Here is a 12,764-nt window from a genome sequence, read left to right on the forward strand (position 1 = left end):
GCCTAGAAACTAGCTAGAGTTTTAGTATAAAATATATTTCTGGGCTCATGGTGGGATATATTTAAATTCTGAATCCTCAAGAAAAAACTTTATATAAAATGGGCACATTTTTGATCTTCTGGTCCCCGAAGTCAGATGGGAAAGAAAATCAGGTAGAAAAGTTGTAAAATAATCAATCTCTATATTTCATCTTTAATTTCTATTTTCATATATTTTCTAATTCCTGTAATTAGGACCCTAAAGATGACAATAGTTACAGCAACAACTGATGCTCACCATATACCAGGCACTGTCTAAAAGCATTTCATGTGTTTAAACTCAGTTTAATTCTATAGCAACACAATGGGGTAGGTACCATTATTAGCACCTTTTTTTTTTTTTTTTTTCCCCCCCGGTACGCGGGCCTCTCACTGCTGTGGCCTCTCCCGCTGCGGAGCACAGGCTCCAGACGCGCAGGCCCAGCGGCCATGGCTCACGGGCCCAGCCGCTCCGCGGCATGCGGGATCCTCCCAGACCGGGGCACGAACCCGTGTCCCCTGCATCGGCAGGCAGACTCCCAACCACTGTGCCACCAGGGAAGCCCCTAGCACCTTTTATAGGTATATGATTTACAAATGAATTTATGAATATACATAAATTGAGAATACATGCTTAAATTATTAATGTTCTGTCAGGTGTCCATGGTCGAAAATACCACTATTCTGGTCTCTCAGCCTTCCTCCGTTTTTTGGGGTACCCCCTACTTCTGCATGCACTCCCCCAATCCTGTGGTCATACCCTCAAGGTCTGTGAGTGTCCCCCACTTCTGTGGGCACCCAGAAATTGCAGGATCTGCTGCTTGCCTAAAGGCTTAGTGTGACTGAGAAGGCTCGGAATTCCAAGGGCTGCAGCATTTCTTTGGTAAAATCTTAAGCAGCCTAATCAGCATTCATTTTAGGGACCTGCTCAGGGCCCTCACTGTTAATACCCCACAGTGAATTCTCACAATTCCCAACCATTTCTGCCAATCACTTTCAAATGGGCTTGCGCCCTGTTCTTTTGATTTTGTTGCCATTGGAATGGCTGGCCGCCTTCCCTCCACCCCAGCTTCTTTGTCTCAATGGAAAAAGATACCCACCAGTTTAAAGACCGAGGTGGCAGAGGCCGCCTTCCATCAGAGCAAGGCTGTGCAGCACCAAATTAATCCAAGGTCACTGCAGCAGAGGGACCTGGTGAAGGGGCCAGGCTGCCCATACACATCACAACCCGCCAGGGGCTTGGCAAAGCACGCCCTTAATTTAAGGCATTGGGTTTGAATTTGAGTCATCGTGCCATATTTCAGCCTTTCATTTGCCAAACGACCAGTCAACTTAAACTAAAACATGTTTTTGGAAAAGACTTTTAGGGGCGGTAGGAATGCAGTAACTTGCTGGAAACATTCAAATGGACTTAGGGTGGTAATGCAGAAAAAAATAAAAATGTGCACTACTGGTTTAGGTTGTGGATGTTCTTCTTTGCTGCAGAGGGACAGAGAGAGTGGGGTTGCAAACTTCTGTTTGTCCTTCCTGATCTGATGCACGCAGGGGTCACTTCATTCAGGTCAGGAAACCGCTATTCAAGGCTCTTCTTGGTCTGAAGACAGCATCTACAGTTACCAGTTACAGCATCTACAGTTACAGCATCTACACAGAGCTGGGAGGACCAGATCAAAGAGCCTTCTGGCATTAAAGCATTAAAGCCCCCTCTTGCACCTGTGCCTCGGCGTGTCTTGTTTAAAAACTCATTATGCAAAATATAACATTTGGGCTCCCAAGTAGTTTCTGAGCTGGTTTACAAACTTGAAAACACACTGGGATCACCTGGTGGATAAATTTAAGCAGCAGTGCCTGGGCACCACCTTCAGCTAATGAACTCGGGTGCTCTCGAGGTGGGCTTCCTTAGAGGAGCAAGCTTCACAGGTGATTCTAATGTGCAGATGTGATTCTGATGTGTTTACTGGAGACCCACTCTCTCCGCTGGCCTCTCTGTGCCCTGGGTGGGTTAGTCAGTACTTGCTTTCTTGCGGTTACGGTTCAAACCCCACCACTGGCCCAGCCCCTGGAATACTCGCTGGCTCCCCAGGGGACTTTCCTAAATGTGCTGGTCTTGAGGCATGGTGTAAACCCATTTTTTAAAAATGGCCTTTCATAAGTTACTGCTTTTAAAGATTTAAAATCATCTTTAAAACCCACTTAAAACTGTGTTTAAGCCATTGGAAGTGTGTAGAGAAGCAGGTAGAGGCAATGAGTGTAGCCTGAAGCCAATTAAAAAAAGGTAGAAATGCTGTATAAAAACCTCTCCAATTTATATTCAAATTTTGATTCCAAAAATTCCACAAAATTTTCATGCTGATAAGACATCATAACATTGAGATAGGAATGCTGGCTATGCCTTTTATTCCCTCTACATGTCTCTTGCATTAACATTGACAGCTAGCATGAACATGACACCTTTTTAAAAAATGTACTTTGTCTTTAAAGAGGTTAAACAGATTTTAAGGCTTCAAAGTTGGTTCGGTTTCTTGCTGGGACTGAGGAATCATTGTAGTATTAAAAAACCATTAAGCTGAAGTAGTAAGATGAGGATAACATACTGGCGAGCTACTTTGCAAAGTTGGTTTAAGGATAAGAAGAATATTTGAGAAGTGTCTTAAGTTCCTTAGAAGAAAACCCTCAAAACGTGGTGCCTATCATTAAAATGTTTTAAGCTCTTTATAAAAATGACATTTCTCAAATTACAGAGGCCTCTTAACAGTGAAGGGGAAAAAAAGATTGTTCTTTCCAGAATGGAAATATTCCCCCCTCTTTCTGAACCTAATAACTGAAAGCATTCAGTAGTTTCTTTAACTTAAAGGTTAGGAGAATGTGCTCAGGATGTATTTTACAATCAGATACTGTCAGACACAAGTCCTCTATGCTGAGTTTTAATCAAGGGCAAAGGGCATGATTCCCCAAGTAATTTTTCTTTTTTTTAAGTAGAAAAACATTTTTTATCAACCAAATTGAAAAGACTTTTCAGGGAGAATAAACAATAATTTTGATAAGTAGGTAATAATAAGTATTAGTAGCTGACTTTGAATAACATATTCTGGCCTGCAGAGTATTTCCATATATGTTACTGAGTTTCACAGATACCCTGTGAAGTTAGGTTATTCTCAGTTCTCCTTACACCCGGGAACGTGAGTGTTGGAGAGGCTGAAACAGCGTGAAAGCCGTGGAGCTGGGATCTGACCTCAGGCCATTTTACTTTCAATCCTCTGCTTATATGGAACTCATTGTAGCAGCTAAGGAGTGTGGACTTTAGACTGCCCAGGTTTCAGATCCGGATTTCTTCCCTTCTGTAGCCTCGTGACCTTGGACAGGTCATTTTTACCTCACTGTACCTCTGTTTATGTAAACAGCGATGATAAAAGTACCTACACTTCACAGGGTTAATGGAAGGCTAAAAGGTGTTAGTGCACATAATTGCATGAAACATTTTCACTGTTTGAATCCTTGTTCCTTTGCTTTATTTCTTGTGAGAAGGAGAACAGGTAGGAAGGAGAACCGTCTTAAAACTGACCAAATGCTGACCAGTTTGGAATCAAGACATCAGATCTGGGTGTCTTCCTCTAACACCTAGAGGATGGAAACTATTCATAGTCTTAGCAACAAGTTTCCAGATCTTCCCGGGCTTGAGTCCAACCAGCCTGCACTGGGTTGCCGGCCACAGTGACCTCCCAGAAGCGGCAGAGTCTTGATGAAATGACATGAACATTTCATCAAGAAGGTCTCTTATTTTCATCCCTTTTGGAGTGGAATAAGGGCTCAGCTGAAGACTAGACAGGTCTGGTCATGGGCTCAGCTCAGAGATTCTAACCTACAGGAGGCCTGGGTTTTTTATCAGGTCAGCTGGGACGGCCAGCCCTGCATCTGCCCAGATGACAGGTGAATGATCCAGGCCTCAAGGGGGCTTGAATGTCATCGCTCTGGCTGAGCCTTTGCAATCATCTGACTCAATGACACGGCACCGAGAAGCACGACCCAGGAAAAAGAAAATAAAAACCCAACCAACTAACACCCCCAGCGGGTAAATTCCCTCCTACTTCTGATCCTAAAACCCAAACAGCTGCTACCCCCGCAGGTGGAACCACTGACAGAAACATACAAGGGAGCTTAGGGGGAAAAACAGCCACCAACCAACTAAAAAGAATCAGTGACTTGAAGGTCATGGTTAGACTTCCTTGCTTTACTACCTTCATCATTAATATTTTGCTAAAGCTCATTAAAAATTATTTTTTTCCAACATAGGGTTTAAAATGGGAAGCAACTGAGCCAAACAGGTAGTTTCAGGCTTTAAGTGAACCTGGGACTGAATATTATTACTACATGGGGGTCGGGGAAGGGAGTCAGGAGGAAGAAGTTCTGGGGTGCTTTGAACTCATACAGCTTTGAGGCTTAAACCAAGAATGCCTTAGGGTCACCTAGAGTCAGCTAAAGCCGGGCAAGAAGGAAGTGAGAACAACCAGAGGTGCACAAAGTTTTTAGAACAAGCCAAGGTGCTTTACAACTTGCTTTCTGAATTCTCTGTTGCTGATCTTACTGCCACAGCCTGTGCTGCCTGCACTGTGGCTCACGTGAGGTATTACGGCGGCCCGTCTGAGGGGGCCAATCTCAGGGACATCCATATGGATGGATCCATCCTATGTGGATCTCAGTATCCATATAGGAACCTGAAGTACATTGGGGGAGGGGGGAGTTAAGGAATCCATTTTCTGCTTTCCTTAAAATCCCCAGGGTCCTAAAAAGTTGTTTTTTTTGTTTGTTTTTTTGGTTGGTGGGGGGGGAACTACTTCAAGACAACCCGAAAAGACAATTCATCTTGGGAGTCTGGATAATCTACAGAGACTTACCCGTACGACGTAGTTAAATCTTCTGGAATCCAGAATGGCAGTCGAGAAGTCCAGCCTGTTGAAGGCTTCCCCCAGAGTGCAATATCCATGGCGCTGAATGTGAAAACGGGGTGCAGAGGTCATTTTCCAGAAAAATCTGCCTGGACTCTGCTGACAAGCTTGGTGGCTATGTTAGGTAACCTATGGCCATCTGCTGCTTTCCTGTGCCATGATCCGCCCTTTCTGGGGCCCTGGGCCCCTGGTGCCCTGCCCCACCATGAGCCACAAAGATGGGTAGTACAGCCGGCAGCTGCTTTAGTCAGTGACTAAAGTCGTGACGTGTACCATTTGGGCCCTTGTTCTCTGCACGCACTTGTACTTGCCTGTCAAGGAAGGGTTGGGAGCTGGGTATGTGATGTGTGTTGGTCACTGTAACATACTCCTGGGGGAAGAATTAGCCCCATGTGTGTCAACTCTGTCTGCCACATCTCTGGTGCTTTTCTCTCTGTGATCATCAGAAGCATTTTTAAGGCTTCATGAAGAAGCCAAAGAAGTTGTGGTCTTTTCTCTGTGAACACACAAGGCACTGGGTGTAGAGAGCCCTGACTCACAGTCCCAGCTCTGCTTCTAGTACCTGGGTGGTCTCGGGTGTATCCCTGGCCCTCTCAGGGCCTCAAGTCACAGAGCGAACTAGATGTTCTCCAAGGTCCCTGACAGCAATAGAAATTCTATCAATCTGTCATACTGCCTGTATCCTAGTTATCTGAGCAAATGCCTGTGCAGCGGGAAAATGTACATAAAAGGGTTTTACAAAGTGCCATGCAATTTAGATATTACTGTGTCTTTTTCTCTTCTGCGTCTAGCTCGTGCAGCCTCACACTGGGTGGGCACGAAAACTTCTCCTGTATTTAGTGATTAACCCTTCCAGGGCTAAAATGAATTGAGTTGAAGTCTAAAAGAGATCTTAGAACAAAAGGGAGGCACTGTCCTGAGGGAAAGGCTAGAGCTTTATAATAGTGTGTTTGAGATGGGAATATTTATCTTTATAAAGCATTTCTACATACATCATCTCACTGAATGATTGGGGAGCCCACCCAGTGACTTTTGCATCTCTCTCTGTAGCCCCAAACTCTGATGGCTGGCTAGGTAGTGGGCTGCAGGCCTCCACCACCCACATCCAAGAAGACAGTCATGATGTGAAGTAGTTTCCCAGTCTCGCCCCTACCCTGTCAGGGGAGGCATAAAGCTAAGCATACTCCTTAATAAACAGATGGGTGCTCACCTCTTTAGTACTTCCTTTGTGAACATAGATCCATTTTTCTTGGTGGAAATCTACAAAGACAAAATAAAAACAACCCCAAACCCCACAGCTTTAAAATTTATAACATGCCCAAGATTTTAAACTTGTTTCATTTTCATTTAATCCAAAGTGTAAAAAAGTTTTGACAAAAAAGTACAAAGACTCTACTGACAATCTAAGGGGAGGCAAAAGCCTAACTTCTGCAGTGTATGAATACTGGAGTTGTAATTTACTTTGTCAGAAGCACTTCAAGTCTTTGATACTCAGATCGAGTATACCAGAGCTCCAAACTAAAGAAAAAAATCTAATACCCAAGTGCGAGTTTGTGTTAAATGCCAAGCTTACAAGTTAAACAAGGCCGTGAAAAGTAGAAATAAAACAGATAATATGAAGAAACCATGCAGTACAGATGGAATAAACTAAAGATCTGTAATTCCTGCTTATTAATAGAACTTTTATACTCTCTGTTCATACTTACATCCAGCATCTAGAAACATTACTAGTATTTATACAAGGGAAGAGGGAGAAACAAATCTATGTTCAAAGCCTCCAAACACAGTTCTAAACGAGAGCACACACTGGAACCGGTTCAGCTGACCACACCACTGAATAATAACTAAATTAACTATGTCAAATATAAGTGACAAGCAGGGAAAAAACACCCCAACTAGCAACTGACTTATAAACACGACTGTAAAGAATACATTAATCTCACTCATAAAATGCACAGCCAGGTTTCTGAGTGCAAAGATCCGGGTAACCTCTGTGAATGACACAGTCAACATGAAAGCGGATGCCAAACATATGAGGTGTGATTTGTTCCCCTGCCAAAACCCAATCATAATGATCTTCGAACAGCTTTCTTCTCAAGTTCACAACAAACGGCTTACATTGAGTTTTGGTTTTGCTATTCAGCATGTCCTTCTTTCTCTTCTTGGCTGCAACATCATAGTTCAGGCTGTTGAAAAGATTCTCCTTATTGTATACTTCCTTGCTGCAGTAACTAGGAATAACAGACAAGAGGGGATGAGCTGTAACAGCTATACTTTAACATGAGCTGTTTCTATAAATAGCTCACTGCGTTATAAAACACAAACATACATGCTCCTCAAACAAAACAATAAAATAATCACTCAAAAGAAGTCTGTACGGGCCCAGTCTTCCCTCTTCGGGGATGAAATAGTGTCACATCTCTGTGGAAGGCAGGGACGGGGGCTTCTGCTTCTTTTGAATTCCCAACAGTGTCTGCCATTGTATTTGACACACAGCCCTGCACTCTTTAGGAGCCATGCAGGGTACAACAACATTACTTTAAGCAAAAATGATGAATGGATGGGGAGGGAGGGAGGGAGAGGAATGGTTACTGGTATCACTATAATACACAATACTTTCATTTTGCAAAAATATCCACCCCAAGCTGCTTTTTAAAAAAACCGCTTTACGGAGATATAATTCACATACCATACAATTCACCTATTTAAAGTGTACCCAAGCTGCTTTTAACTAGCATGCTCCCCTTGTGTCTTTAAAACATTTACAGAAATCTGACTTACAGACTGCATTTCTAGGAGATGTTTAGTGTATAGTACTAGTTGTTTAGGTTTTATATAATTCCTTGACTAACACTAGGCATCATGCTGTGAGGTGAAGACCTTGAGTCCTAAATGAAACAAGCTGTATTTACAACTCATACATTTATAAGAGCTGAAAAGACAGAACTGGCCAATTCACAGGTCACTAAAGATGTGTAGGTTCAACTTGGGTCAGGGGCATATTTCCTTCAGTAAGCTGAGCTGAGCTGTCATTTGTGGGGCTGACTGAGTTCTATTCTATTATGCAATGGGATTTCAGAGTAAATCTCTGAAGAGCTTCCACAGAAGGAATGCAGGAGAAATACTGAGGTACAGTGAGAAGATACGTTCCCTGATCCCCCCCAACCCCCGTGGGGTATGCATGCGCCAGGCAGGATTTATCATGCCAACCAGTAAAACATCAATTAGGGTTTGTTTCCCCTTACATCAGCCATATATTAGAGGCCTTTAATTTTCTGAGTTCTTCTGCTGAATTTAAAATATGATTTAATTTATATCTTTTTTGGACCTACATCTGTTGGATAAGATGAGGTACACCTGCACTTCTCCATTGTGTGGATATTATGTAAAAGAGAAAAGAGGGGTTGAAACAATTTCCAGTATCCTGTTGCTACAATGGTCTCTCCAGTAGCACTTCAATAAGTACAATAAGTATCTTACTAACATGCTTACACGTGACATTACCAACAATATACTCAGTGTTTCTGGACCCATAGGGATAGGCTTGATAGATAATCAGTCATTTGTTAATCTTCCCTCAGAAGGCCATGCTTAATACCATTTACTGAGTTTCTTAATATCATTAGCCTTCTCCTTTTCATTGAGGGAAACAGGATATTTTTAGGTTTCAGAGCGATTACTGCAGAAATGCGCCGTCTTAGAGGCACTTTCTTACGTGAGCCCAGGGTGAATGTTTTGGGCCCAGCTTTGTGTCACACGTGAGTGTGTGTCTGTCTGCTTGCACAGCTGTAGAGGCACAAAACCACCGACCAGTCAGTTCGTTGACTTGCACCAAGGTCAGCAGGAAAAGAGGGGCAGGAGAAAGGGACAGCAGAACTCTGAGCCCTTAGAGCTGAGTTAAGAAATTTCAATCAATGCTGAGGAGAAGGGAGAAAGATGGAAAGTCACTTGATTGGTCCATGATGTACCAAAGCTGAGAACAGCTTTAGAAAACAAAGTTAGGCCATTTTGTGGAAAAATACCACACGGAGCCTTATTTTTAAAGGAAACTCGCACATGCACCATGAACAAAAGCCTACAGCCTGAGTTCCACATAGAGAGAACCATAAAATGAAGCTGCCTGATTCTCAATCACACATTTAAGGTTTAGCAGAACATTTTCGGAGCCTGGGCCATAGATTGTGACCATTCCTTAGCAATGTTAAATATTTATATTTCATCTTATTCTTTTCTAATTGAAAACATTCCTCAAAGGAATTTGAGCACTTGCTTTCCTCACAGAAACAACAATAACCTGCTTTAAGCCCAAGTGACTCATTTCCAAAGCTAGTTTAAGAAGAATTTGACATAATTGATGATGCTCTCCCACTGGAGAATGTAGAGAAGCTTTAACCAAAGAGAAACCCTGCACTTTTCACTTAGACAATAGGTTTTGGACTTCAGAGGTAGGGCCTGGAAGGAAGGGATATGGGGTTTGTTTGTGTTGCCTGCTTATATGTTTTCTTTTAAGCAATAATATATTTCAGTTAGAGGCTATTTTGAGAGTTCAATTATGTCCATTTCAAGGAAATGCAAAGCCAATGGAAAATTACAACTGAAATTTTGAACAAGAAAAGCCACCACCATTTAGGAACCACAACATTTTTTTTTTTCAAATAAGCAAAACCATTTAAAGAGGCTGCTTTCTTCATTAAATTCAGTAATAACCAGAAAGTTGCTATATTATAGTCAGTTCTTCCTAATCTTGATTTTTATAGGCATAAACCTAGAATAAGAAAAAAGACCTTGTCCAGCCCTGTACTGCCATCACACACGTACGAAGATACCTAAAGACAACTTTAGAAAAAGTGAAAGGTTTCAAAATAAGCCCATCTGGCAGCAGAGATAAAGGGAGGGAAGGAAAAAAAAAAAAAAGGCCCTATTTCTCATTTCATTTGTTATAACAGGCCATTTAAGAAAGCTGTGGCCTACCCCAAAGGGCTTAGTTGTAGATTAAGGCCAATGAGTTTCTATGCTAATTTGCTCCAATACATACCTAATTTGTCAAGCTCACATGGCTAGTAACCAGATTGTTCTGGCAAAACAAACAGCCTAGTGTATGTAGCTCTTAGAACAGTGCCTTGCACACAGTAAGCACTCATAAAATCTTAACTATTATTTTTATTTGCTTATTCACTAACTCATCCAGGGCACTGAAGTAAACTTCCTGCTTCCTGGTTCAGCCTTAGCTGTACTGGAAAGCAACATTGGAGTTTTCAACTGCAGGCTTGCAGAAGAGTGGCCCAGGCTCAGGGAGCTTAGATTACTCATCCTGGAGGTGGGCTGGGGCGCCGTTGGGGGTTGTTGGTGAGGAAGACTGCCCACGAGGTGGCTCAACCATCACTTCCTTGAAGCATGCTTGGATCGCTCCAATTCATGCCGAACTCTTTCCTCAAATGTAACACTTGGCATTCCTCTTCCATCTTACGTAGCTTCAACTTTTTCACAAGGGGCCCTGCTTGAAGCTCATCTGAAATCCTCCCATGATCTCAGTTCAGGGCACTGAGCTGTGATGGGGTTTTGTAACATTCTGCTGCTGGAGGTGGACAGGGCCCTGGACCACAGAGAGAATGGCCAGCAGAGTCCAGAGAAGGTGCGCTAGGCAGACAAACTGTGGTCAGCACAAAAACACTGTCCCCAGGCTGCAATACACCAAGTGTACCCTCATCCCTCTCTCCTGGTCAGGCAGCTCACAGAATGGTAGGTGGAATCAGAGTAAGTGCAGGAGACCCCTGCAGGCCTCTGTTTTACAACCCCCCCCCCCCTCCCTTTCAAAAGGGTCTGCCTTGTTTGCTTCTAACAGGGGAGGCATTCAACTTCACCTGAGTAGGCAGGCACTCAGCCCAAACCTGACATCACAGCGAAACATCACCAAGACTGAAAACAGTGGGGATATTCGAGACTACAAACCCAGGTCTCAGAAGGCCAACTGCTTTTAAGAAGTTGGCAGACTTCTCATGCTAAGTAGGGAAGGGATTGTTTACAATTGCTGGGGAAAAAAACACTCTGCAAACAAACAGCCAGCTGCTTTGCTAGGAGCTACCAAATGATTCCTAAATGACTCATCAAAGAGCCACAGGTGGTCACTAGATCGATCACCCTTTGTGATGATGCTGGTATGAAAATGGAGGCAAGAAAGGAGGTTGAAGAAGGAGAGAGGGGTGGGAAGCTACCTGACTCCAGCCTGGGTTAAACTTTTGCGGTAAGGTAAAACCTTCTCCAGGTCTCCCCTACTGTGGAGGGAGAGGCACCACTATTTACTTGGAAACAGGAGTGATACCCGCTATCTCCTGGAGCAGATGCAGTGTGAATGTTTATGCGAACCAGAGGCTCTGCACTTTGAACCTCTCCTGTTGAACCCAATGGCCTGTTTCCCACTGAGGAGCATCCTACACTTGTATCTGGGTGGGCCTCTGTGACACAGCTCAGCAGATCATGACTGCACCTCCCTAGAAAGAATCCAAACTGTTACACAAAAATAAAGCACTAAAATATTAGATCCTCATTTCTTAGGAATGAGGAGGAAGGAAGGAAGGAAGTTCCTACTCTACTAAAATAAAAAGAAGCTTTTAGTCTAGGGAGAATAATTTAGGCCTAATTGGTAACTAGAGTCCCTTAAAAGAGTCTAGTGACAGCAGCTGGTCTGTTTATTTTCCGGTAAATTATCTGGTTTTCCAAAAATAAGATTTCTTTATAGTGCTCCCCGAACTCCCCAGGGACTTCTTCCAAGTGTCTTTAACATAAAGGTCAATGTGCTCTTGTCTCTCCTGGCAGACCCACAAGATTAAACATTTTTTTCCCATTGGAAGACAAAAGGTGATGCTTTACAAATCACAAACAGGTGTGGGGCTCTGGAGGTCAGGACGTGGCAATAACGATTTTTCCTTGATAGTTTTCGTGAAATTGAGTGCCAGGGGCTCAGCCAAACAACCACTGGTAAATCTGAGTGGGAAGCTGGCCCAGGTACAGAACTCTCCACTGAAGTCAATTTAAGGGCTGGGGGTGTGGAGCAGTGGTTTTCAGCAAAGGCCCGGGATAAAGGCACCCAAGGGTAAGCGGTCTGCACTGATCCCCCCTGGGACAAATGGCAGCGATCCGGAAGCCATCTGTGGAGATCATGACTGAGGGACTCCAGACCACCTAACTCATTCGTCGCTGCTTCCCTGTGTTATTAACGAAGCGGAGCATCAGGCACGGTGGACCTCGGATTTTGCACCAGATGGACAGAGCTCAGGTGGAACTTGAGTCCAGAGGCTCACCCAAGCCAGGTGGGCTTTCTGCAGGTGGTAGGCATCACTTGAAATGGGGGCGCACTCACTATACAAAGAAAACTGACCGAAAGGGCCACCGAGGAAACAGGTGCAAAGACGCTGTCCTCCCACAAGTAGAAGGCTTGTGGGATCTATACCCCGCCTCCCTTCCCTCCTCCGCAGCTCCGTCTCTGAGTCCTTACCATGGCTCCGCAAGTCCGCCCGCAAGCGCTGGTGCCCCAGGGACCATCTGGCCGTCCCTTCCTGGTTACTCATCCTCTCTGCCCACTCTGTGGTCGCGTGTGCGTGGGAAGAGCCTGGAGGTGCTGCGGACGGGACCCGTGTGCAATCCCGTCTCCAGGCTTGTGCTCGGAGCCCCGCCACCCCAGGGTGAAAGCTGTGCAGCCCACTCGCTGGCGCCCCGACCCGCAAACCGCGCGACACCGGTGTCCTTTAAGGCAGGGGACCCCTGAAGTTGTGTGTTTAAGTTTTAGCGTTTGGGGACTAGATCCGCG

The 12,764-nt window shown here is 44.2% G+C and overlaps 2 protein-coding genes across 4 annotated transcripts in view; one reads left to right on the forward strand and one right to left on the reverse strand.

Annotated features, from left to right (window-relative positions):
• Positions 1–12,764, forward strand: part of NTAQ1 (N-terminal glutamine amidase 1) — a gene marked incomplete at its 3' end in the record, with an annotated part of 167,322 nt that overhangs the window by 82,574 nt on the left and 71,984 nt on the right. For 2 of the 3 annotated variants that reach the window (XM_081258254.1, XM_081258252.1), the window contains exon 6: positions 1,563–1,648. The exons of the other annotated variant lie outside the window; for it this stretch is intronic. Coding sequence is in view for 1 of the 2 variants with exons in the window: in XM_081258252.1 (XP_081114378.1) it covers positions 1,563–1,615 (53 nt within the window). Of the gene's footprint in view, positions 1–1,562; positions 1,649–12,764 lie in introns of those variants that run through there. 3 annotated transcript variants of the gene reach the window in all.
• FBXO32 (F-box protein 32) overlaps positions 1–12,764 on the reverse strand; it is a 30,530-nt gene that overhangs the window by 16,859 nt on the left and 907 nt on the right. Inside the window, exons 2-4 of the mRNA XM_081258245.1 lie at positions 7,079–7,191; positions 6,171–6,220; positions 4,910–5,002 (exon numbers count right to left, since the gene is read on the reverse strand). Of these exons, the coding sequence (XP_081114371.1) occupies positions 4,910–5,002; positions 6,171–6,220; positions 7,079–7,191 (256 nt within the window). The remainder of the gene's footprint in view (positions 1–4,909; positions 5,003–6,170; positions 6,221–7,078; positions 7,192–12,764) is intronic.

This window comes from Mesoplodon bidens (genome assembly GCF_964165515.1).
Source record: "Mesoplodon bidens genome assembly, chromosome: 16".
Classification (NCBI taxonomy): Eukaryota; Metazoa; Chordata; class Mammalia; order Artiodactyla; family Ziphiidae; genus Mesoplodon; species Mesoplodon bidens.